Source organism: Nerophis lumbriciformis, linkage group LG09, assembly GCF_033978685.3.
Source record: "Nerophis lumbriciformis linkage group LG09, RoL_Nlum_v2.1, whole genome shotgun sequence".
NCBI lineage: Eukaryota > Metazoa > Chordata > Actinopteri > Syngnathiformes > Syngnathidae > Nerophis > Nerophis lumbriciformis.
The window spans coordinates 11,364,839-11,392,681 of record NC_084556.2 but is presented as its reverse complement, the minus strand read 5'-3'; the positions used below and the strand labels follow the sequence as shown (position 1 = coordinate 11,392,681).

The 27,843-nt window shown below is 38.1% G+C and overlaps 2 protein-coding genes across 6 annotated transcripts in view; both read right to left on the bottom strand.

Annotated features, from left to right (window-relative positions):
• nsg2 (neuronal vesicle trafficking associated 2) overlaps nt 1-19,193 on the bottom strand; it is a 62,320-nt gene extending 43,127 nt beyond the window's left edge. Inside the window, exons 1-3 of one of the 2 annotated variants that reach the window (XM_061962580.2) lie at nt 19,125-19,193; nt 18,940-19,036; nt 17,753-17,893 (exon numbers count right to left, since the gene is read on the bottom strand). In XM_061962580.2, the coding sequence (XP_061818564.1) occupies nt 17,753-17,881 (129 nt within the window). In that variant the 5' untranslated portion in view covers nt 17,882-17,893; nt 18,940-19,036; nt 19,125-19,193. Of the gene's footprint in view, nt 1-17,752; nt 17,894-18,939 lie in introns of both variants that reach the window. The other variant, XM_061962579.2, reaches the window with a different exon arrangement.
• Nucleotides 19,194-20,557: 1,364 nt separating this feature from the next.
• The window catches only part of cpeb4b (cytoplasmic polyadenylation element binding protein 4b), a 51,466-nt gene continuing 44,180 nt past the window's right edge, over nt 20,558-27,843 (bottom strand). For all 4 annotated transcript variants that reach the window (XM_061962572.2, XM_061962573.2, XM_061962574.2 and 1 more), the window contains one exon: nt 20,558-24,516. In XM_061962572.2, the coding sequence (XP_061818556.1) occupies nt 24,289-24,516 (228 nt within the window). In that variant the 3' untranslated portion in view covers nt 20,558-24,288. The remainder of the gene's footprint in view (nt 24,517-27,843) is intronic.

Here is a 27,843-nt window from a genome sequence, read left to right as displayed (position 1 = left end):
TGGCCTAAGAAAAAAATATGAGTCAGCATTAATATGGACAACATGGCAGGATAGTAGCATTAGCTAACGTGGACACAAAATTCAGTTAGTTTTACTTAACATTACAATCACTACGGTTTTAAGAGACAAAGCACTTATATATACATTCAACAAATCAAATTAGCAAATGACTATATTCCAGAACAGTACACAGCGGTGCTGCTAACATGTAGCCGTACATGGCTCTTAGCACACGGCAGCTGGGTTAAAAACGAATTCAATGATTAAAAGTTTAGTCTAGTCTTCCCATTCTTTGGTATGTACTATCATACAGTAGGGATGGGATTCATATGGCCCCATTCCTGGGTTGATCTCGCATGAGAATAGGTGGGGGGTTAATCATTTTGCAATGCAATCTTAGGAAAATGATGGAAAGCGCCACTCTACACAGCAACTGACGCACAGCAACTGACTGTCAAAGTTAAAATTCCCACAAAACACATTTTAAAATCTTTCATCTTAACACTCTACTGCCGTGTGGTGGCTAAAGTCGATATTGCACCCCCCCACCCCATTTGTCACGTTGCATGTGTCAGGTAAACCGTGACAAATGGGGCCATTTGAATCTCCTTCCTACTGTAGCTGCTTTCATAACTCAGTTTTCTCATAAACTCCTAAGGTTATAACAAAAGGGAGCATGTGTAGTAGCTGTGAGCACGTAGCTGCTAGCAGTATAATGGTAGACTTTAGTTGTAGTTTGTGACCTTTTAGGTGGAAGGGAAAGAGTTCAATATAGAACAGCAATAATATATAGCCAGAGAGCCAATTAGTTGCATGTATTTTATGCCAACATGTTAACATTTATCATTGTTGATATTGACATAAAATGATTTGTGCATTAACTCCTAAATCATTCTATTTAATTTAATATTACACTGAAATATTATAAAAGAATGCACTACATCTGTGTCTCTTTACGCTTACTACTCTAGATGTGATATTCCATGTGGAAACACTGTCAGAACCTTTACTTTTTTCCAAATTTGATTTCCGAATCTGTTTCTTCCTCAAAGAAGTGAGTTCCGGGGAAAGCCTCGGCGTGGAAGGAGTTGCTTCATCTCTTCTTGCCTCAAAGCTTGTTTGATTTTCCTGCAGACTTAAAACAAAATTGAACATAAACTTAAACAAATGAGCTATTGAGGACAGTTTCTTTTTAGTTACCTTTGAGTTGATCTTAGGAAAGCATTATACACTGATGTTGCTACTGGGGTAATATAAACTGTTTACTGAAGAGCTAAAACAAAGCAATAAGCGAAACGACAATACAAATCTGCAGCATAATGCGAGAAATCTAAATGGACTTAACCGTTATACTGACCACAACAACTTGTTTTGAACCACTGCGGCGAACGCTGGACTCAATGCTGGGCTGCACTCTGGGTCTCTGGGGATGAGCGTTTAAATCCTAGAAGTTATTTGCATTCCCCAGACATTGCAGGTGGGAATCGTTTTCTATGCCTGCGGAATTAAAAGCGGCAAAGCTCTGAGAGTTTAAGCGCAACTACACTGAAAAACCCTGCAGAGTCTCCGGACTATACTCAATACTAAGTACGGTTTCAATGAAACTAGTCCGCTCTCCCCCAACTTGTTTTTGCAATCCTGATTTCTGCATCCCTGCTTAGATGGAATCCAATCTAATTCTCATCTGCCCCAGCACATGTAGGCCAAAGCCATATTATAGAACTGTGTGTGTGTGTGTGTGTGTGTGTGTGTGTGTGTGTGTGTGTGTGTGTGTGTGTGTGTGTGTGTGTGTGTGTGTGTGTGTGTGTGTGTGTGTGTGAGATAGCGAAGCATCCCAGCGGATAACCTGCGATAACACTGCAGTCGGGCAGCATGGAAAAAGCATTTCAGAACTGCGCTGCAGATGTTGGGGCATACTGGTCTGGTCACATGACCCACCCAACAGCTAGAAGCTAGAAACTGGCTTCAGATCAGATTAAAGCAGAAGAATTGAAGTAAACAAAGAAAACAAATACGATTGTAACTATTGGTCTTGTGGATTCAGTGCGAGAAAATACAGCACGCCCTTAAATTTAGGGCCTTCGCTAAGGCCCCGTCTCAAAAAGTAGATATCCTATGAAATATCGTTTCCACAACAGGTGTGGGACCACTACACTTGCTACGTAAATAACATGGCATCATACAGAAGCAAACATTTTCTTTAAAAGCCTCAATTCCTATGCACCTTAAACAAGTAAGCCAAGAAAGTCTTGTTTAAAAAAATTGATGAAAACAAATGCAGCTTTCAATTCTTTAAACAAGCCAAACCATTAGAACTGGAAGAAACAAATGACAAATATTTAATAAAACATCATCTCAAAGCTGTGCTGCATGCGCAAACTTGATTTAGGGTTTATAGAGAAAAAATAAGTACAATTTTATAGTACTGCAATTTTTAACATGACAGCAAATTAAAAGGTGGAAACATTAGCAAATGAGATCTGTTTGATGGTGGGGAATTCCATTAGCTGTACTCGCGATAGCATACAAAAAAAACTTTTGTCGTATAGTTGACGATCAGTTGACTATATGGGCAAACTTGTTTTCTCTGGCTGCAGTGACCTGGCAAGGATGTTGCTTCGAGATTCTCCCAAAAGGACAGTGCAGCGAAGACGCTGCAACTCCTTCTCTTATGGCCACACACCTGTTGTTTGTTGACTTTTGTTGGACTGACTGGCTGTGATATCGCGATGACACTCTGCGAAAGCACTAAGGTCACAGAACAAAGCTACTCTGCAGGCTTACACACACAAACACGCAAAATACATCCACAGGAAATAAATGCCACACACACACGTTCTCTACCCCCACATCCCACGCCTTCGTCGCGTCACCCCACGTGGTACGACAGAAAACAGAGCAGCGCCCGTGGGACGGCTGCCCAACCACCACCCTCCTCGTTGCAAGTTTCGGGTTGTACAGTATGTTGTAATATGTATACGTGCTTTGCTCAAGGTTTTTTTCCTGGTCTCAAACTAAGACCTCCCCCAGGAGTTTAGTTTAGGACTTGCTTTTATTTTCCTCCTCTTCCGCCATGTTTACCCTTTTTACTACCTTTTTTGCGGGGCGCCGCCCATGTGTTCCTGATCTGTCCATCCCAGTGGTGTGCCGTCAGAGCCAGCAAGGCCTTCTCTGCTGGCCTAACATAACCAAAAATCATGACATTAATTAAAGATAGAATTATTTTTTAATTTACTTTCCCTAAATATCTAAAATTATTCATATTATTTTCATGTCATATTATGCTTGTTCCAGTGCTGTTGTTTTTAGTTTTAGTTTGTATCCAATTAGAATTCAGCTAGCTTATGTTGCCATGCTGTACGAAATCTGCCCGAGGCCTTCAGAATCAACAATGCGGCCGTCCGTGCACTGTAAGTGAACGGGGACATACAGGTGATAGACAGTTGCGATAGCCAATCAGATCACGAGTTGTTGTCAGTAAGGCCTTTTAGCTGGCCTCACGTTGAACGTGACATTTACGCGTCTTGTGATTGGATACTCATCTTGATCGTTAGCGGATGAATTTGAGAACACACAGAGTTGAGAGACAGTTAGCCAATCAGATCACAAGTTGTTGACAGTAGCCTATCTAAGTAGCCTGATGTTAACGAGACTGTGATTGGATACTCACTTGTCATTACAAAGTGAGTATCCATTCACAAGTTTCAATTTAGCAAGAAGCGGGAAGTGTTGTGCCGTAGCCAGACCAGGTATATATTTGCAAGGCCATTTTGAAGAAGGATATTTGAAGAGAAACTACATCTTGTGAGACGACGTCGCCCAACCCTGGAAGCTAGCTCAGCTGTTCTGCCGATGAAATGGGGAAATGCTCGCCATTTCCACTCGAATAAGCCGACGACGAGGGGTACCTCTGGCTTATACGGCGTCAAATAGGTGCTATTAATTGTGATTTCAAATATTGTATTTTTTTCACTTTTAATATGTTTTTTGCAATTAAAATTTTGACAGTACCACATAAGATATGTTTTTAAGGGGAACATTATCATAATTTCAGAAGGGTTAAAACCATTAAAAATCAGTTGCCAGTGGCTTATTTTATTTTTCGAAGTTTTTTTCAAAATTTTACCCATCACGCAATATCCATAAAAAAAGCTTCAAAGTGCCTGATTTTAACCATCGTTATATACACCCGTCCATTTTCCTGTGACGTCACACAGTGATGCCAATACAAACAAACATGGCGGATAGAACAGCAAGATATAGCGACATTAGCTCAGATTCAGACTCGGATTTCAGCGGCTTAAGCGATTCAACAGATTACGCATGTATTGAAACGGATGGTTGTAGTGTGGAGGCAGGTAGCGAAAACGAAATTGAAGAAGAAACTGAAGCTATTGAGCCATATCGGTTTGAACCGTATGCAAGCGAAACCGACGAAAACGACACGACAGCCAGCGACACGGGAGAAAGCGAGGACGAATTCGGCGATCGCCTTCTAACCAACGATTGGTATGTGTTTGTTTGGCTTTAAAGGAAACTAACAACTATGAACTAGGTTTACAGCATATGAAATACATTTGGCAACAACATGCACTTTGAGAGTGCAGACAGTGTTTTTAAGCTAAATTATTGGTAAACACAGTTTATGTATAATAATTTACGTAAAACCGCGAGTAATGAATAAAGTTTTCATCAATTAATATATTCTGTAGACATACCCTCATCCGCTCTCTTTTCCTGAAAGCTGATCTGTCCAGTTTTGGAGTTGATGTCAGCATCTGCTTTGAGTGTCGCAGGATATCCACACATTCTTGCCATCTCTGTCGTAGCATAGCTTTCGTCGGTAAAGTGTGCGGAACAAACGACTGACCATTTTGTCGGCTTTCCCCACAGCCTTGTATTTTGAACAAATTTCGTCCAATTTCTTGCCACTTTCGCATCTTTGGGCCACTGGTGCAACTTGAATCCGTCCCTGTTCGTGTTGTTACACCCTCCGACAACACACCAACGAAAGTGAGAAAATGGCGGATTGCTTCCCGATGTGACGTCACGTTGTGACGTCATCGCTACGAGAGCGAATAATAGAAAGGCTTTTAATTCGCCAAAATTCACCCATTTAGAGTTCGGAAATCGGTTAAAAAAATATATGGTCTTTTTTCTGCAACATCAAGGTATATATTGACGCTTACATATGTCTGGTGATAATGTTCCCCTTTAATTGCTGATGCGTTGTAATAGTTTTTTAAATGCGCCAGAAAATAACCGGTTGTGTACACTGTTGATGTTATTCAATGGACAGTAGGGCGTAAATGTGTTCCTGTATAGTATTTCTCCAGCAATGGTCATGTAGTGACATAAATTATGGTATTTTGAGAGGTAATTATTGAAGTCGGACATCACTGAAGGCCTAGGTGTGAAAAGCGCGGCCCGCCACTGGTTGTGAACGTATGTCTGTTCTTGGACCAGTTTGCAATGAAAATTTAATTTTGTCGTACTTTTTAAATGCAACGACAATAAAGTTACATATATCCATCCATCCATCCAAATCTAACGATTCAAATCTGACGATGAAAATACTTAGTCGAAGACACTCCTACACTTTTGGCCAATAGAACCTTAATACAATTAGGAACGGCTACTGGATTTGATGACAATTACCAAATTGGATTACAAACAATTGCATCGAAAGCCAAATCCTACATTTAAAAAAAATTATATAATAGATTGTCTAAAACTCAAATCTTACAAAAATGTAATACATGGCCTTACTTTTTGCGATTTTTATCTGTCTATTCAAGCAGGTATGAGTATATTGGTTATTAAGTACTATTGTATGTAGCATGGAGAAACTGAAAAAAAAACTACTATTGTAACGTGGGCTGACTTTATCATCTATAGTAGCTCCATTCGTCAACAAACATTTGTCTGAGCAAATATCCAGTGCTCGCTGCCGTTGGGTAGATAAACTACCCGCAGACACTATTTGAGGAAATAGAATAGTACGCTTTTAAGTGGTGACAAAGACTGGAATGTTTTCAAGGAGAAGGGAAGATGACTGTGTTTACGTCTGGTGCATATAGACAACTTTAAGCAGCTTATGCAGCCAAACAAACATGTTTTTCCACGGCCGGGAAGCAGACGACAAAAATCTGCAATGGCTGACAGCCAGCGTGTCGACAAGAAAAGACGCAAGAAGAAAGACTCCTCTACCTCCTTTGTCAAACAAGGCCAACAATAATACCCTGCCAAATCCTGAGGGTTCATTCAGCTTTATATATTTCTCTCTGGCCATGATATAGACGAGATCCCACAACACAGTAGTGTGCAAGTGCATCAGGCTGGTGTAAAATGATTGGCAGCTTTTCAAATGTCATGTCACAACCCACATATGGGTGGCTGCAAACAGATATTGCTTGTCACATACATATGTTCTCACTCTGCGTAATATATTTAAATGCAACAAGGAAGCAATGCAAAACAAATAAAGATCAAAGACAATTACATTAAGTGATGTTCTTGTCAAGCTGTGTGGGCTTAATAACGACTATTACCATCGTTTTTAATAGGCCTGTACTGTAAGGCGATATATTCAAAAGAAGTATCGTACATGTTCCATTTAATACCTCTGTGCATAAACACTGAGTCTCCAGTCGCCAGATGTGTGGTCTACAGAAGCAAGTTACTACCGGGGTCAAAAAACAAACAGCTTTGGCAGGAGCCGTGGTCCACAATTACATTTTTCATTGCAAACAGTGTAGGGCCAACGTCACTAAAAAATAACAAAGAAAAATAATATAAACATAATATAATAACATAAATTAGTCATGTCCCGATCAACACTTCTGGCCTCCGATCAGTTTTTGTTCTCCTTGGATTCGACCTGATTTAGAGTTCTTGGCAATGGATTATAGAACTGAAAACGTTTTACAGCAAGTAACTAATGTAAACACAATAACACATTTTTAGGATGCTTATCTTAGAAAATGTTAATTTTTCTAATAATGTTGTATTGATGTATTAAATTTGTGGTATTGAATAATATATGTTTTAACAAAAAAAGTTGTGTAGTGCACAATAACTCAGCAAAAGCAAAAACTAGTATTGACTATCCTTTAAATCAGGGGTGCTCATTACGTCGATCGCGAGCTACCGGTCGATCTCGGAGGGTGTGTCAGTCGATCACCAGCCAGGCATTAAAAAAAAAGTCCTAAAAATGAGCGATCATAAATCTTCACTATGACGTTACTTTCGTCACTTGATTGACATTCACGGCACCCGAGGGTCTTCTGAGATGACGCTGGCTGCTGCCAGCTCATTAAAATTACCGACTGGAAGGCGAGAAACACTTTATTTCAACAGACTCTGGCGCCGTACCTGTCGTCAAAACTCCAAAGACCGACTGCACAGTTGCGCTAACAAAACGAGTCTCAGAAAGCTGGCGTGCACAAGCTAGCAAGCTACAGAGTTTGCCGACAATGTAATTCTTGTAAAGTGCATACAAAGGAGTACGGAAGCTGGACAAATAAGATGCCAAAAACCAACCACTTTCATGTGGTATTGGACAGAAAGGAGGACTTTTTTCTCCTCCATTCGAAAATGCGGACGTTTTTAGCACTACTGTCTGATTCTAATCAATGCAAAAGTCATCAGAATCAGGTAATACACCTACTTATATTCTTGTCTTCATGAAAGAAAGGAATCTATATGTGTTAAACATGCCTGTATTATCTTTAAACACCTTAACTTGTTAACAATATTAACTATATGTGTTAAACATGCTTGCATTATCTTTAAACACCTTTAACTTATTAACAATATTAACTATATGTGTTAAACATGCTTGTATTATCATTAAACAGCTTTAACTTGTTAACAATATTAACTATATGTGTTAAACATGCTTGTATTATCTTTAAACACCTTTAACTTATTAATAATATTAACTATATGTATTAAACATGCTTGTATTATCATTAAACACCTTTAACTTGTTAACAATATTAACTATATGTATTAAACATGCTTGCATTATCTTTAAACACCTTTAACTAATTAACAATATTAACTATATGTATTAAACATACTTGTATTATCATTAAACACCTTTAATTTATTAACAATATTAACTATATGTATTAAACATTCTTGTATTATCATTAAACACCTTTAATTTATTAACAATATTAACTATGTGTTAAACATGATTGCATTATCATTAAACACCTTTAATTTATTAACAATATTAACTATATGTGTTAAACATGCTTGCATTATCATTAAACACCTTTAACTTATTAACAAAAACATATATTTCATAAATAAGTAAATATAAATTATATATATGAATGAGGTAGATCCCCACGACTTGATCAATTGAAAAGTAGCTCGCCTGCAGAAAAAGTGTGAGCACCCCTGCTTTAAATCATTTGAGTTTTGCCCTCAACGCCTTCTTGTGTCCAGAGACCTACTCCCTGAGTTTGTAAACAATAACAAAAAACACCCAAAAAATATTTTGTAAAATCAACAAAATCAACAAACGATCTCATCGTTTAAGTATTGTTAATATTTGGATACTATACAAGATATCGATAGTATGGACTCGACCTGGGCAGATAACACGGTTTTCTCAACGATATATTTACCTCCAAATTATTGCCGATAAACGATGATCTTGGGACCAAAAAATAATGGCATGTATATCTCATCAAATGCAATAAACGTGTATTTCTCGTATATTTTAACAGTGTAATTAGAATGTAAACTTTTAAATTTCCAAGTTGAATAAAACGAACAATTAGCAAAGGTTTGCTCTTGAATAAAAATCACAACCAAAAGCCATACAAATATGTTAAGGAAGGTGTGGGGAACCCTCAAATATACACAAGAAAAACAATGAATAAAATGGCTAAATAAAGTTATTGACAAAGTTACACTTAAATTTTGAACATGTAGGCAGAGGTAGAGTTGTACATTACTTAACTGACAATCAAATTAGGACCTTTGTAAAAGAAAAAAAAAAGTGCAAAGTAACAATATAAACACTACAGTGCAAACAGATGTATTAACAGCTCATATGCTAAAAAAGTATATTTGGATTGGAGTAAGGAAACACTGACATGACTTAAACATTTGCAGCACTGTTAGAAATGCTAGTTCTTCAACAGTAGTGAATGGCGATGTAGCGATTTGAACCACAGTTTCTATGAGCGCAGACTATTTTGTGCGGTTTTGTTTGCACTGAACTTGTTCACCAAACGCAAAGTGATCGTGGACTGACAGGTGGCGGTGTTTCAAGTGGGTATGCAGGTTTGTCATATTCGAGCACATTCGGCAAACTGGCTCCTTGCTGTTGATAGGCTCATCTTGTTCCAAATGTTTAAACTGAAATATTGTACCACGCCTTCCGCCCGATTGTAGCTGAAATAGGCTCCAGCGCCCCCCGCGACCTCAAAGGGAATAAGCGGTAGGAAATGGATGGATGGATTCCCACACTAATGCGGTGGCATTTGGTTTTGTGATCATTTTGTCCATGTTCAGGCTAACTTGTTGCACTGTGTGATGCCAGCCGGCCAGCTGCCCCGCCTCGCCGCAGAAAGAGTCAAAGACACTTAATGAATGATAAGAGGCTTCACCCCCTTCTTCTCATTGCGCAATGGCACAAACGTGCGCAGCTGCTAAAACCGATGAAAAGCCTGAACTCTCTTGAAGCTGGTAAACACGCATTCACAAGGCAATTTATCGACGCCGGCTTAATTCAGGCTTAATTTTAATTTATCTTTTGGTTAATTGACTTATCGAATATCGACCCAGGGCTAATATCGACATCTGGATAAATCAGTCCTAATTTATAGTGGAATTTCAGCTCGGTGTGTGTGTGTGGCATGCTTAGCCATTTCTTTCCCTCCAGTGATAATGTTTCTTGGAATAAACCTACCAGTAGTTTATGTTCCACCATGGTGGTGAGGATTAGTATCTTAGTATTTTCGCACTGCGGATAGAAAACCGGCTCTCAAATTCGAGCCAGTGTTGTGGCAAGACACGCACCCTCCTGGGTTTTATGCAACTCCTGTATGTGTGTAACAAGGAATATGGAAGTGTTATTGTGTCCCTTTTGAAGGAATCTTTCACGTGAGGACAATTTTTAGCCGAGTAAACTGTTGGACACAGCTGTGGTAAAGATGGGTCAGGCTCAGTTAAAGTTAAAGTACCAATGATAGTCACGCACACACTAGGTGTGGTGAAACGTGTCCTCTGCATTTGACCCATCCCCTTGTTCACCTCTTGGGAGGTGAGGGGAGCAATGAGCAGCAGCGGTGGCCCCGCCCAGGAATCATTTTTGGTGATTTAACCCCCAATTCCAACCCTTGCTGCTGAGTGCCAAGCAGGGAGGTAGTGGGTCCCATTTTTATAGTACTTGGTATGTGTCATGTCTGTGTTGATCATGTTTTTGTTTGGCCATGTGCTGTTTGTTTTTTGGACACTTTCTTAGTTCCTGGTTGTTCACTCCCTTGTTTTGTTTCCATAGCAACCCATTAGTTTTCACCTGTCATGTCACGCACCTGTTTCACGTTTTGAGTCACGCACCTGTTTTCACTAATCATGTCACTATTATTTAAGCTTCGAGTTGCCAGGCTGTCTGTCTGGCAACATCACACTCTCCACACACCCTTATGACCCTTGCTGCTCTTTTTCATGCCGTTTTCTCGTCCAAGTAAGTTTTCTTTATTCATGCCATAGTTTGCAAGTTTTGTTTCATGGTTCATAGTTTCTGCCTTTGTGCAAGTTTTGTGTTTATAGTCAAGTTTTGTACTTCCGCCCTTGTGCGCGCCTTTTGTTTATTCTTTTTTTGAGTGTTAAAATTAAATATGTATTCACCTGCACGTCATGTCTGGTCCAAATCATTTGCACCTCGGGAGAACAAACCACGCCATAGTCCAAGTCTTGACAGTATGACTCTGCCAATCAGTTAAAAAAGGCAAATTTCGTTCCCCATTCCGATTCCATGATCGGGATCGGGACATATCTCTAATATAATTTTTTTTTAAATAATGCTACATAGTAGGGCAGCACGGTGGAAGAGGGGTTAGTGCATCTGCCTCACAATACGAAGGTCCTGAGTAGTCTTGGGTTCAATCCCGGGCTCGGGATCTTTCTGTGTGGAGTTTGCATGTTCTCCCCGTGACTGCGTGGGTTCCCTCCGGGTACTCCGGCTTCCTCCCACCTCCAAAGACATGCACCTGGGGATAAGTTGATTGGCAACCCTAAAATTGTCCCTAGTGTGTGAATGTGAGTGTGAAAGTTGTCTGTCTATCTGTGTTGGCCCTGCGATGAGGTGGCGACTTGTCCAGGCTGTATCCCGCCTTCCGCCCGATGGTAGCTGAGATAGACTCCAGCGCCCCCCCCGCAACCCCAAAAGGGAATAAGCGGTAGAAAATGGATGGATGGATGGATGCTACATAGTAGTGTTCACCCTGACTGGGATTTGAACTCTGGTCTGGTTACAGTAAGTGTCATTGCCCACTGAGCTATCAAGCCAATTACAGTGTATCTCCTCCATTAATAAGGAGTTTTTGGTAAAACTGTATAGTTTCAATATTTGGGTGATGTTTTGCAGGCCGGATTTGGCCCTATCGAAGCCCCCTGTCCGAAAGTGTTTTTTTGTTGTTAATCAATCAATCAATCATCAATTAAAGTGTATTTATATAGCCCTTAATCACAAGTGTCTCAAAGGGCTGCACAAGCCACAGATCCCACATCAGGGCAAGAAAAAACTCAAGCCAATGGGATACAATGAGAAACCTTGGAGGGGACCGCAAATGTGAATCCAGAAGCTTCATCTACCTCTGCATGCGGTTTAAAATGTGTGAAAGTCATGTCTGTTACACTTGCCGTACTGTTGTTTTCTTCTTAGCACTATTCCAACATGGGTTCTGTTGTTGTGCAATATACTTGGTTATAAATGACCACGTGTTTAAAGAATGATACGTTTTATTGTCCTCTTTCTCATGCACTCCATATTCACTAAATGATAATAAATGGGTTATACTTGTATAGCGCTTTTCTACCTTCAAGGTACTCAAAGCGCTTTGACAGTATTTCCACATTCACTCATTCACACACTGATGGCGGGAGCTGCCATGCAAGGCGCTAACCAGCAGCCATCAGGAGCAAGGGGTGAAGTGTCTTGCCCAAGGACACAACGGACGTGACTAGGATGGTAGAAGGTGGGGATTGAACCCCAGTAACCAGCAACCCTCCGATTGCTGGCACGGCCACTCTACCAACTTCGCCACACCGTCCCATACTACTACTACTACTACTACTACTACTACTACTACTACTACTACTACTACTACTACTACTACTACTACTACTACTACTGCTACTACTACTACTACTGAAGTTAAAAGTGTGGTTGTTACAGTGATACCTTGGCTTGAGTTTTTCGGGATACGAGCCATTGATCGACTAATTCTTATTTACGTTGCAAGCAAAAATGCAGGTTACGAGCCTCCCCACCGCTAGTTGGCGTAGCGAATACCACAGTGAACCCAGTAAGATCCGATCGAAACATCTTACTCGCTATAGCTAGAGATCGAAATAACTTTGTTTTTCCAACCATGGGAACGAATAAATTGAGTGCGTGTGAAGGGCAGTGCTGAGAAAAAGAAGTTGATGATACTTAATTTAAACAAAGAAACTCCCCGCAAAAATGTTGGGCCTGCTATCTGTGCTGTAAAGCTAGCATAATGTTAGCATCCTGATGTTAGCTTGTTATAATAGAAACAGTTAGCATACTTGCAAGATTGACACATGTCTTAAAATTTTAAGTTTAAATGATCAAAATGAGCTTAAATGCTGGCATAAAATGTTAGCATGTTGAAATAGGAAAAGTTAGAGGACTTCAAGATGGCACCAAGTATCAAAATCCGTCAATTTTACGTTAATATGCATACACTTAACTAAATTGCAAACATAAAACATTAGCATGCTAATGTTAACATACTAATAATAATAATAACTGGGATTTATATAGCGCTTTTCTAAGTACCCAAAGTCGCTTTACATGTAGAACCCATCAATCATTCACACCTGGTGGTGGTAAGCTATTTTCATAGCCACAGCTGCCCTGGGGTAGACTGACGGAAGCGTGGCTGCAATTTGCGCCAACAGCCCTTCCGACCACCACCTATCATTAATCATTCAATTCACCGGTGTGAGTTGCACCGGGGGCAAAGGATGAGGTGTCCCGCCCAAGGACACAAGGGCAGCGATTTTTTTGGATGGTAAGAAGCGGGGAGCGAACCTGCAACCCTCAGGTTTCTGGCACGGTTGCTCTACCCACTACATTTACACTCATTCCCACAAAAGGGTTGTTTCTTTCTGTTATTAATATTCTGGTTCCTACATTATATATCAATATATATCAATACAGTCTGCAAGGGATACAGTACGTAAGCACACATGATTGTGCGTGCTGCTGGTCCACTAATAGTACTAACCTTTAACAGTTAATTTTACTAATTTTCATTAATTACTAGTTTCTGTGTAACTGTTTTTATATTGTTTTACTTTCTTTTTTATTCAAGAAAATGTTTTTAATTTATTTATCTTATTTTTTATTTTTTTTAAAGTACCTTATCTTCACCATACCTGGTTGTCCAAATTAGGCATAATAATGTGTTAATTCCACGACTGCATATATCGGTTGATATCGGTATCGGTAATTAAAGAGTTGGACAATATCGGAATATCGGATATCGGCAAAAAGCCATTATCGGACATCCCTATTTGTGATACAATATTTCTTGTCTAAAGGTTAGGTTTTTTCAACTACATGTTTACATGTTACAATGATGGTGTTTTGGGCGGCCAAGCACGGGATGAATTGATTTCAAGCATTTGAATGTGTGACGCTGTTTCACAATACAAGTTTAAAAAGGTACAAGCTTGTGTATATAATGAGTTTTACATTTTTTGGAAATAACAGCCTCTCTCCAATTTTCACTTTACAATTTTGGTAAATAAATTCACAGGCTATAATTAGAGTCTTACTGCAGTTAAATAACATACAGTAGGAAGGGGATTCATACGGCCCCATTCATGACACATGAAACGTGACGGTATGGGGGATCGCACTATCCACGTTAGGCCACCAGATGGCAGGAGTAGTGAATATCTTAAAATGTGTTTTGTAGCAATTCCAACTTTGACCACAACATCAGTTTCCATGCAGAGTGGCGTTTTCCATTAGGGTGATCGATGATCGCGATTAATTTCAGTTCGATCACGGTGATCAGCTGTTACCATAGTTACCTTGATCCAACATGGCGGAAATGTCTGTTAGAAGATACCCCAGTAATAAAGCAATGGTGCTCGGTATAATCCGCCTTTATTGACCGTTGTCCTGTGCGTGTCTGTGATTCTGTACGTGTGCGTGTGTTTGTGTGAATGTGTCCGTGTGACTGCGCGATCATCTCTGTCCATTGTCGCAGCCCAGAAGAACAAAAGAACAAAATAAGGCTAACACTAGCATATAAATTTAAACACAATATTTAAAAGGAGCAGCAAGTTCAGCAACAGACTTTAGTCTCACTGACCGCTTGAGCTCAAGTTGTGGTGTGTGCATTAATACTGCCCTGAATGCGGTCTCGCAGGCAGGCACTGACTGGGAGAATAAAGTTAAAGTTAAAGTAAAGTAAAGTTAAAGTACCAGTGATTGTCACACACACACTAGGTGTGGCGAAATTATTCTCTGCATTTGACCCATCACCCTTGATCACCCCCTGGGAGGTGAGGGGAGCAGTGAGCAGCAGTGGTGGCCGCGCCCAGGAATACTTTTTGGTGATTTAACCCCCAATTCCAACCCTTGATGCTGAGTGCCAAGCAGGGAGGTAATGGGTCCCATTTTATAGTCTTTGGTATGACTCAAAAATGGGATAAACACACCTAATAATAAATAATAAATAAAATAAATAAACACACCTAATAATTCAATCAGGAAAAAATACATTTTATGTCTAAATATTTTTTAATCAGACTTTTTGTCTATGTGTTTGCTCTGATTCAACTTATCAGATCTAACACGTGCTAAAAATCTCAGGAAAGCTTAGTTCAAATCATTTTTGAGTTTGTGGATGAAAATATTTTATTCCTGAATTAATTATTAAACATGTTTTATGTGTTAGTACACATTATTTTATAGTACCTGAAATTCAAACTGCAGTTAAAGTATTTTTATCAAATATAAGATGCAGAATTTGAGTTTTAAAAAACTCCAAGATCTGGGTCATCGCTTGCAGTTTACCAAAGCACTGGTGGGAAGCACTGATGTATACAAGTAATCAAAGAATAAAAATAATAATTTACCATTTGAAATCGTTGTTTAGTAAATGTTAACTTGAAATAAAAGTCTTATTATATTCAGTACACCAATTATACTTTGTTTACCACAGAATGAAGTTTGTGATGACAAGTAAAATAACTAAAGAATCTTGAGAAGAAAAAACATTTTCTTTACCCCCCCAAAACGTACCAAAAATGGCCGTGGTCCTAAAATCGAGGTGCGGATCGTAGCGTGGGTTACCTGTACCGTTGCACCTCTATTGATCACAATCATAAATATGAACAAAATGACAGTTGTTAACAGCTAGAATGTATTTCTTCCATCAAACATGGCGGAAATGTCTGTTACAATATCCTGTGGTAGTAAACAGTAGGGATGCAACGTTACTCTGTATAATCCTGCACAGGACAATCCAACTTTATCTTTTTTTTTTTTAATCATGATATTAATCAAGATCGAATGATATGAACAAATTATTCATGATCATTTTTTTTGCCATATCGCCCAGCCCTACTTTCCATCATTTTCAGCAGACTGCATTGCAATGGGGCCATGTGAATCCCTTCCCTACTGTAAGCAGACTAGCAAAACACACACTGTAGCTAATATGTACAGTGTGTATGTTTTAGCTCGACATAGTTACATGCAGAGGTGGGTAGTAACGCGCTACATTTACTCCGTTACATCTACTTGAGTAACTTTTGGGATAAATTGTACTTCTAAGAGTAGTTTTAATGCAACTTACTTTTACTTTTACTTGAGTATATTTATAGAGAAGAAACGCTACTTTTACTCCGCTACTTTTATCTACATTCAGCTCGCTACTCGCTACTAATTTTTATCGATCTGTTAATGCACGCTTTGTTTGTTTTGGTCTGTCAGACAGACCTTCATAGTGCCTGCCTTACTGGTGACGTTTCACTCCGTTCCACCAATAAAATGCAGTCACTAGTGACGTTTGACTCCGTTCCACCAATCAGATGCAGTCACTGGTGACGTTGGACCAATCAAACAGAGCCAGGCGGTCACATGACCTGACTTAAACAAGTTGAAAAACTTATTGGGGTGTTACCATTTAGTGGTCAATTGTACGGAATATGTACTGTACTGTGCAATCTACTAATACAAGTTTCAATCAATCAATCAAAAGTGTGAAGGAAAAAAGACCCTTTTTTATTTCAAACGTACATCCCGTCACAAGCCTAAAGACTGACGGTACAGTTCCTGTCTTCACAATAAAAGTGCCGCTCCATCGCGCCTGCGCTTTCAAAATAAGAGTCTCCGAAAGCCAGCGCAAACAAGCTACGGAATTTGCCGCCAATGTATTTCTTGTAAAGTGTGTGAAAACGAATATGGAAGCTGGACATATAAGATACCAGAAACCAACCACTTTCATGTGGTATTAGACAGAAAGGAGGAACTTTTTTTCTCCTGCATTTGAAAACGTGGACGTTAAGCACTGCTGTCTGATTACAATCAATGCAAGTCATCAGAATCAGGTAATACACCAACTTATATTCTTGTCTTCATGAAAGAAAGGAATCTATATGTGTTAAACATGCATGTATATTCATTAAAACACCTTTAACATGTAAACAAAAACGGCAAAATAAATAAATATAAATGATATACTGTATATATCAATGTATGTGTATATACATATATATGATATGTGTGTGTATGTTACTCATCAGTTACTCAGTACTTGAGTAGTTTTTTCACAACATACTTTTTACTTTTACTCAAGTAAATATTTGGGTGACTACTCATTACTTTTACTTGAGTAATAAATCTCTAAAGTAACAGTACTCTTACTTGAGTACAATTTCTGGCTACTCTACCCACCTCTGGTTACATGTTATTTTCGGTTTCTATCCTATTTTGTTGGATACTAAAGACAGAAGGAACCTATCTGGATAACAACAAAATGTGTTGTTAGCCTACACAGTTGAAATATGATTTCCTTTTGAAAATATAGGTTCCTTTGAATTAAACAGAGCTATAATGCTACACGTGTGGGCGGATCCTATTGTGTTCTGCTCTGTGATTGGCCAGTCTGTGTTTCACGTAGGTTTGACAGCAAGTCATCACACAGTGACAGTCACAGCCAATCCCATGTTAAAGGCAGCCTTCCCCCTTTGTTGAAGCGCCACCATGGTAACTGGATTAACAAGCAGAGGCACAGTTGACTATGGGATGTCGACATGACAAATGGCCGTCTGTCTGGCAGCCAAATCTGCTTCCTAATCTCATCTGGGAAAACAAAGGATGTGGATGCATGACAGCTGAGATGAATGAACGTGTGAATGAACGCGTGTAGACAACATTAGTGAGTTCAGACAGATTGACATTTAGGGGGTTGCGGGGAAATAAACAAATTGATCGGGGGCTAAACTGGGCACCCACCTTGTCAGGGGTTTGGCTCTGGAGGCTGCCCACGTCCAGGGGAGTGATGAGGGGCACATTTTGAAAGCCGTCCTCCACGGACACCACTTTGGCCCCTTTGTCCTGAAGATTACTCCCTAATTTCACCATCTTGTGTATCCTCTGTTGAATTGTACCAATGGATAAATAAATATGAACTTGTTGCATGTCATTTCTTGTTTAGGTATTAGGGTTTTTTATTGACACCTTTAGTTTATTTACAAAACTAACACAATTAAAATCACGATGCTCATGATGCACCCATTTGAAATGCTCTAATAAAATATATAAATACAAATACTGAAAGTAACAAATTGTAAAGAAAATTATATAGATAACACGCGTCAAACTATTATAGAAAATGTTTACAAAAAAATACTAATTTTTTTATAAAATAAAAAATTAAAATAAGAGTATAATTTAAAAAGGTATGTATTTGTAAAATATATTTAAAAATTAAACGATTATATACAAAATAATTAATTGAATAAAATACTATATCAAAAACCTACAAATAACTAAGTACATGAATATGAATATATAAATAACCAAAAATGGCAAAAGACAAAAACATTACACATATTGTAACTCAATTAAAAAATAATAATAACAAACCCAATAATTATTAAATTAAACACTGAATAATGTTTACACATTTTTTTAAGTACTAATTAAAGGTGCTTTCACCCCCTCAGCCATGACAACAGCAGGATAATGTACAATCAAATAATTCAATAAAATATTATATAAAAGACCTACACGAATTTAACTAAATTAATATAAATATATAAATAACCAAACATTACAAATGAAAAAAAAAAACACTATACATATTGTAATTAAATAAATAAAATATAATGAAGCAAATAATTATGTAATTAGACACAATATAATGTTGAAAAAAATAAATAAAAACTAATAATAAAGGTGCTTTCACCACTTCAGCCATGAGGACAGCAGGATTAAAAAGTATAAATGCAGAAATTGTTATTAGTTGATGTCAAATGTTTGGTAAAATCACTATTTTGCTTATTTTAGCAGAGCAAACAGTTGAGAGGTAGGCTGGTAAAAAAAAAATTACACAAAACTAAAAATGCATGATCATAATCCCTGGTAGAAAAGCATGAACAAACATGTAAACAAGGCAACATGCATGCAGGTATACTTACAGCGTCCTCGTCGGCAGGTCCTGTGCTGCAGCGGCGTGTGCGTATGCGTGTGTGTTGCTCCAAGGCAAGAGGAAGAACCAGCAGTCGCAGCAGCAAGCTGGAGGAAGAGGAGGAGGATGAGGAAGAGCAGGTGATGCTGATGCTGCAGGAGAGATGCGACGCTGCACCGCTAGCTACAAACTCACGGCTATGTCTGGCGGCGGGCTTCTTCCAAGCAGCAGACAATCCAACCCCCTAATAATCCCAAATCCTGCTGGTCTCTGGCATGCAACAACACCGCAGACTGTTTATTTTTTATCTTTTAGGTGGCGGGGGGCAGGGAGGAGTGTTTAGGAGCTGAATTCATGATGCTTTCTGGTGCTAGCCGTGAACTAGCTCACCCTGGAGATAACCAGGTTTGAAAGTTGTTATGAATGAGTGCTTTTAAATAAATAAATAAACAACATTAGTATCATTTTAACAAGTGCAATGTATTGTCCTGTAAAAGGATGAGTCGTTATGCAGTTCCTACTTGATTTTAGGAAATACTTCACTTCTCCAGGGGTTCCTGAAGGCAGCACAATATTAGACCATTTTTCCACATACATCTCATTACCAAATCCTTTTTTTTTAACTGGGTAAAACAGTATAGTTAAGGGTAATGTATTCAATCCGTGGCAGTGTAAACGCCAAACACATGTTTATATGCGTCATGCCTTATATAGTTCAATTGCACGAAGAGCAGCTAAAACTAAACATGTTTAATGTATTTAACCATTTGATTATTCCTCCCTTATATTTTATGATTCAGACCTTTTTAAATATAGTTTAGCACATACAGTATCCTGTATTATTATAATATAACAACTTCAAACAACTGCCACCCTTGTTTGCGGGGAAGTAGCACACTCGCTCGCTGAAAAAAACATTATGGTATTTACCTTCAGCACATAAACCACTAAATTGAGTTCATAAAGCATGTTTATGCTTTTATTCCCCCTCAGGATATTATTCAAATATTTTTGTTGAATTGTACCTGCACAGGAAGACTTTACGAGCCGTTTGGCAGCTCGCAATTAACCTTCGACCCGGAAGTAGTAGCATGTAAATGCCTAAATAAGACTAACATGAACTGATAACTTGTAGTAGCATGTAAATGCCTAAATACACCTAAAATTAACTGACATGTTGTATTTTTTCTGCTTATGAATTTTTTTTCAAGCATGAATGTTTTAATGCTCAAAAGTAGATAAAAGTAACTTTGTCCTTGATGACGGCAAACTAAGCATTAAACACAATACTGTATATGGTTTGCTTCCGCCATCTTGTGGTCAGATTAGTTTGGTACAACCACTATGATTTCGAAATTGTATTTCATGGTTTAAATGATATTTACATTTTATAAAATCGCTACCGTTCATTTTTTGTTCCCAAGGCACAAAAGGTCACATTTTTAAATCAAATCTGAGGCAGAAAGAAGCTGTTACGTATCGCTGGAATGGTGCGGTTCTTGCCGTCACCACTAGATGGCGAAAATGCTTTGTTTTGCTTTTTATAAGCAAAGAATGAGCAAATCACTGGCCTGCCTGTAAGGAAAAATACAATATTGCATTTAATATAAATAAGAACAAGGCACAAATTTTCATCACAGTTAAGATTTATTTCATTCAACATTTCACATTACAAATATTTAAAAATTATGCATACTGTTATATAAATAGTTGGCCGCAAACAATTAAATAACATTAGATTTTTCTCTTTTCGTTTTCACTAGCACTTCTACAGACCAACTCCTAGAAATATGGACATATCCGTATTACATAACTTAATTAGAAAGGAAAATACAAAAATAGGAACTTATAAAGTGAAATGACAATAAAAATTAAGGTGATATCTGAAGTAAAAAATGCTATTAATAAATACGACAGCCTTCCCGTACACAGTTAAAAACTATTGAAATCTTGCCATTAAGTAACATTAACAGACAAATATTTAAATATTTATTTTCCTTCAGAAAATGTGAACCATATATTGTGGAGCACAATATAGCAATTAGTAAAAACTAGACACTTTAACATATTAAAAGCTTCACCTCAAAAATAGAACAAAAAAATCTGATCAAAATTATAAAAATCAATTATACATTCCAATTAAAAATATACCAATAAACAGCTAAATACATTGTTGACCTAATAATTACAATGCAATCAATCACAGTAGCTTCAAATAAACCAAAAAAATATATATAAGCAAAATGAGCACAAAAAACTTTTTTAAATGTTTTAAAAATAACTTCAATTATTTATATTAGTACAAATAGTTGGATTTCTTTTCTGTTTTTTTTTTTACAAACACCAGCATGAAAAGGATTACATTAAACAGTAGAAAATGACTTGTGAAAAAACATATTAACATCTTCTTTAATTAAATGTCTGTAATTAAAAATGGCATTTTTTTCTTAAAGAATTACATTGCAAAGAGTCTTTCGTCTGGAAAAAGGTTCAAAAGAAGTATTGCACATAACAACTTGAAAGTTAACTTGCAACATTGTGTTTTTTTTTCTTTTCATCTACCACATTCAAGTTTTTAATCTCCCCTTCCTCCGTGTAGGTCTGTGTAAAAGTTCTCAAGTCTTTTTATTAGCTGTTTTTTGTTTTGTTTTTTTCAACAGTGTTCTACGAGGATGCTGCACTGCCAAAAAAAAAAACAACTTTCACGCTAATAGCTTCTGTTATTATGTGCATCCCGCTGCGGTCTGCCAATGGCGAGAGCGAGAAAAGAGGGGGTTACAGGGTCACGATGGGTTTATTTATCCTTAACAATACTTGAGAAACATTTGGTGCACACCACAACAGTTAATTTAATAGCTAATTCATTTTTTCTCTTTTTTTGTCGCCATGCATGCTAAGGATTACAATAGGTGCTAGTTGGCAAGTTCAAGAATATATATATATGGATATATTTATATACGCTTTTTTCATCAAATATTTAAAATATCTAAACACCAAACATCCATTTGTGTGATACGAGATTCAGCATTAAGTGTCAAATTTTTCGAAGTTTTTAGTTTAGTCACATCAGTTTTTAAGATCACCACTTTTTTTTTTTTGTCCTTTTTTGTTTTGTTATTTCTCGCCATGCTATTATTATTTTAATTGAGTGGAAACATCAAGTGTAGGAAAAGCTAAAAGACCAAAAGAGCGGATACACTTTGGTCTTTCCTCTGTGAAGTAGTCGCATCAACACATTTTGTGAAGGTTGTTAAAGAGTCCTCAGCACTAAAATGTATAAAAAGCATAATTGAAAATAATATATATTTTGAAATTACTCAGCTCTATTACTTTTTTTTTTTTAAATCTTCTTTAAAATGAACATTTCCATATATGCAGATCTCTCAGTAACAAAAGTACAAAAGCTACCTTTCACAATGTGAAAAATTGAGGTATTGCAAAAAGGAGTTTCCCCATCTGTGAAAAATGTGCCTAAAATGACTGTTGGAAAAAAAGAAAAAAAAGAGAAAAAATGTAGAAAAGTAGTGCATAATAAATGTTTTTTTTATATGTGCATGACAAAATAATTTAGCTAGAAAACACTGTTTCAAAAAATCAGCAGGCCGTGTATAAAATAATTTCATTTTTGAACAACAAATTCTTCACAAAAGTGTTGGAAATGTCTTTTTTAGGGCGCACTCACACCGGGGCCCATCAGGCTTGAGCCATCACACATTTACTGCAGTTTTTCTTATGTCTACTGTGCAAGGTTATTCAGAATAACTGGTGGGAGGAGTGAACGCATGAAATCAGCAAATCAGAGCGCTCACACTAGACAATTGTTGACTAGTGTGAATGTGCCCTATGAAGAAAAACTGTGAATGTGCACTTTTATATTTTGTCTTGTTGGAGATAGCAACAGGAGGAAGTCCATATATGGTTTTTCATGAGATTTTTATGACTGCACGGTTTTGTATTTTAAGGCCAATCTTTGGTTTTGACGGCGGGACAGAGGGGAGCGGTTCATTTTTCAGATGAAAAACTCAACCAGGAAATGAGCTACTACTGCACAGCCATCTTTGGTTCCTCAACCTGCTGTAGTAGAAGTTTTCATTTATGCTTCCAATAAAAGACCTAAATGCTGAGTAGAATGATCCCCTAAAGGGCAGGGGTGAGCAACCTGTGGGGCCGTGGGTCATAAACGGTACTTGAAAACATCTCAACCGGCCCGCCGTGCAATTCTAAAGACAAAAGGATTTGCTTAGTATAGTTCCTCACCCCTGCCACACATGCGACATATGGTTTCTAACTTGGGTAAAATTAACATGCATTTATTTTTTTAATTTGGTGGTAGCCTTGTAAAATCGGCAAAAATGGCTACAAAACCAGATATTTTTGTCTTTTTTTTTTTATCCAGTGTGGAAGGACGTGACTGGTTCGATCTGACAAGGCCCTGATTAGCGGCAAGTTAAAGGAGGAAGGGGGCGGGGAGAGGAGGGTGGGGCTATCTCCTGTGTGTAGCTTCCCATTGCGATACATTCCCATAATGCACTCCTGCTTGCGCTGGCACCGTATTACGGTTACAAAAAATTAAAGTAAAAAATTAAATAAGGAGGCGACGAAAGCTAGCGAAGTACAAAAGTGTGCCAGTGACATCGTAGCTCCGCCCCGCCCACCCCGAAAAAGGGAGAGAACACGGGTAAAATGTTAGCAGCTGAGTTTTTTGAGGTATTAGTTTTTGCATGTGAAGTTTGGAGATCGAAAACCACAAATTATGAGATTGTTTTGTTTCTCTTGGGATTGGAAAACGAGAGAGAGAAAGACATAGAGAGAGGGGAGAGATAGAGAGAGAGCGAAAGAGAAAGTGTGGCCTCGCTCTATTTCTGTGATGCCAGCTAATAAAACAGCTTTGGTTATCAATTAAGGGTCTGCTATATAAACTCTGATGGAAGTAAGTGCACTCTTCTTCGGCAACACCTTTTTCAATTCACAGGAATTGCTACAAAATTAAAAAGTCAAGAGTATTTGCTTGGGGATGGGGGTGTCTTTCATATCAAAACAAATGCATGAAGAACAGCATGCCAATTGAATAGCAGAGTACCAGAGCAATTTTCCTATACAAGCTTTTTTGGGAGGAACAATATTCTTAAAAATAATTAAAAAAATGTAAAAACACACATCTTTTTTTCTACCTTGCTGGACATACTTTTGATATATTCCTGTTTTCTCTCTTGAAAATATAAATATTAACTTAACAAAAATTGTTGGGCAAAAAGGAACCAGCAACAGAAAAGTGCATTTAGTTGTTAAAATGATTTGCGACTCCTGCACTACCTTGCCCTCACGCTTCACTCCGGCTGCCGTGGTGACGTGGCGGCGCTCAGTTCCAGCGGAACGAGATGTGACGGGGCCGGTCGCCTCCCTCCTTCACCAGCGGCTTGTGGAACTCCCGGCCGGCGCGTGAGTGAATGGCCGCCCAGCAGTACTCACAGTAGTACTGCAAGCAGGTGACGTTGGCGCAGAAGAACGGCGCAAACTTGCCGCCGCAGCGAGTCCCCTGGCACTCGTCGCACAGCTGGTCGTCCAGCACGTATGGCTTCACTTCCACCTGCAGGCAAAATTACATCAGATTAAATTACCGTCATGGCATACTTACATATTACACAGGATTATCATAACATTTCTACAAATAATGAAACAAACTTTATTGTAGATTTTTTAATACTAAGCGTCTTTTGTCTACACAAAATATTTAAAAAATTATATATTTTTTTCAATTGCATTAACAATTTGCATTTAATATGAATTACAGTATTTTCCATGGGGCTTTATCATTTCTATTAAAATTTATAATTTCTATTAAAATTCAAATTTTATTAAACAATTTGTATCCATTGTCACATAAAGTTTTGTAAAATAATAAAATACTTCAAATAATTAGTGATACAAATAAGGAATAGTAACATTTGTATCCATTTTAAGCAGAAAAATCGCATATGATATTTTAAAATAATGGAATAGATAAATACATGAAATAATAAATACCATTAATTAATATATTAATACATTTTAATCAGCAGAAGATGTTGTAAAATAAGATACATTATATAAATACATAAAAAAAATATTTTAACTCTCATTATTTTAAGCAGAAAAGAGTCTTATCACATAAGATATTCCATCCATCCATCCATCTTCTTCCGCTTATCCGAGGTCGGGTCGCGGGGGCAGCAGCCTAAGCAGGGAAGCCCAGACTTCCCTCTCCCCAGCCACTTCGTCCAGCTCTTCCTGTGGGACCCCGAGGCGTTCTCAGGCCAGCCGGGAGACATAGTCTTCCCAACGTGTCCTGGGTCTTCCCCGCGGCCTCCTACCGGTCGGACGTGCCCTAAACACCTCCCTAGGGAGGCGTTCGGGTGGCATCCTGACCAGATGCCCGAACCACCTCATCTGGCTCCTCTCGATGTGGAGGAGCAGCGGCTTTACTTTGAGCTCCCCCCGGATGGCAGAGCTTCTCACCCTATCTCTAAGGGAGAGCCCCGCCACCCGGCGGAGGAAACTCATTTCGGCCGCTTGTACCCGTGATCTTGTCCTTTCGGTCATAACCCAAAGCTCATGACCATAGGTGAGGATGGGAACGTAGATCGACCGGTAAATTGAGAGCTTTGCCTTCCGGCTCAGCTCCTTCTTCACCACAACGGATCGATACAGCGTCCGCATTACTGAAGACGCCGCACCGATCCGCCTGTCGATCTCACGATCCACTCTTCCCTCACTCGTGAACAAGACTCCGAGGTACTTGAACTCCTCCACTTGGGGCAAGATCTTCTCCCCAACCCGGAGATAGCACTCCACCCTTTTCCGGGCGAGAACCATGGACTCGGACTTGGAGGTGCTGATTCTCATCCCAGTCGCTTCACACTCATATAACACATAAGATATTGTAAAAATAAAATAAAAAATGCATTAAATGATAAGATTAATTAAATAAATGCATCACTTATATTTATTCAATATTATTTTATTAATATTTAATATAATAGTAGGTCTATTTTTACACAGAATGTTTTACAGAATAATGTATATTTCATTAAAACATTTCTGAACACACTTTTTATGTTATAAATCTGTTGACTATTACTTTCAACTTTAGACAATAGTTTTATATCTAAAATTTTAGATGGCAGAAAATATTGAGTGTTTCCATATTATAGCAACATCACAGCAAACCAGTCGAGACGAAGTCAACAGCGCGTCTGCTGGTTGCAGCCAAGTAGTGCACACCATTTTGACTCGACTGCTTCAAGACACAATCAGTTCCACAAAATAGACAAATACTTATTAATCATCGAATTGATTTGTATAGCTTGAATCGATTACTCTTGTTGTGTTGTTATTCTCTTTGAAAGTTTTAAATGTGAATCAGTGGCTTTGTGGTTAGAGTGTCCGCCCTGAGATCGGTAGGTTGTGAGTTCAAACCCCGGCCGAGTCATACCAAAGACTATAAAAATGGGACCCACTACCTCTCTGCTTGGCACTCAGCATCACGGGTTGGAATTGGGGGTTAAATCACCAAAATGATTTCCGAGCTCACTGCTCAGGGGGTGAACAAGGGATGAGGATGGGTCAAATGCAGAGAGTAATTTCACCACACCTAGTGTGTGTGTGTGTGACAATCATTGGTACTTTAACTTTTAACTTTTTATAGAATATTTAATCATGTTTATAATGTATTCACTTTTAATTATGTTTATAATTTATTATAATCTAATAGGAACCCAATTGTTGCATTAAATGCTATGCAATTAATAGATTGTTACAATTTTTACAACTATTTGCATCCATTTTCAGCAAAGACAGTGTTTTGTCATAAAAGATATTCTAAAATAATAAAATGAACACATCAAATGATACTATTTAATTTACATAGATTCATATAAAAATACCACAATACAACAATCTTTTAAAATATTATCTTATTGATATTAATAAATATCAATAGTAAATGTTTTTTAACACACGATATTGATAAAAAAATAATGTGATATTGCTGAGATAAGCTCCAGCACCCTCCGCGACCCCGAAAAGGGACAAGCGGTAGAAAATGGATGGATGGAGTTATGTTGTAAAACAAATTGAATAATTGCTTTATATATATATATATATATATCCATCCATCCATCCATTTTCTACCGCTTATTCCCTTTGGGGTCGCGGGGGGCGCTGGAGCCTATCTCAGCTACAATCGGGCGGAAGGCGGGGTACACCCTGGACAAGTCGCCACCTCATCGCAGGGCCAACACAGATAGACAGACAACATTCACACTCACATTCACACACTAGGGCCAATTTAGTGTTGCCAATCAACTTATCCCCAGGTGCATGTCTTTGGAGGTGGGAGGAAGCCGGAGTACCCGGAGGGAACCCACGCAGTCACGGGGAGAACATGCAAACTCCACACAGAAAGATCCCGAGCCCGGGATTGAACCCAAGACTACTCAGGACCTTCGTATTGTGAGGCAGATGCACTAACCCCTCTGCCACCGTGAAGCCCTATATATATATATATATATATATATATATATATATATATATATATATATATATATATATATATATATATATATATATATATATTCTACTATCTAAAATTCAAAATGTAAATTTAAAAAAAAAAAACAATATATATATATATATATATATATATATATATATATATATATATATATATATATATATATATATATATATATATATTGTTTTTTTAAATTTACATTTTGAATTTTAGATAGTAGAAAATATTGTGTTTTTTCACATTTGAACAACATCACACCAAACCAATCGAGACTGAGTCAATAGTGCCTCTGCTGGTTGCAGCCCAGTAGTGCACTCCATTTTGACTCCAGCTTCAGGACGAAATTAATAAATTCCACAAAAC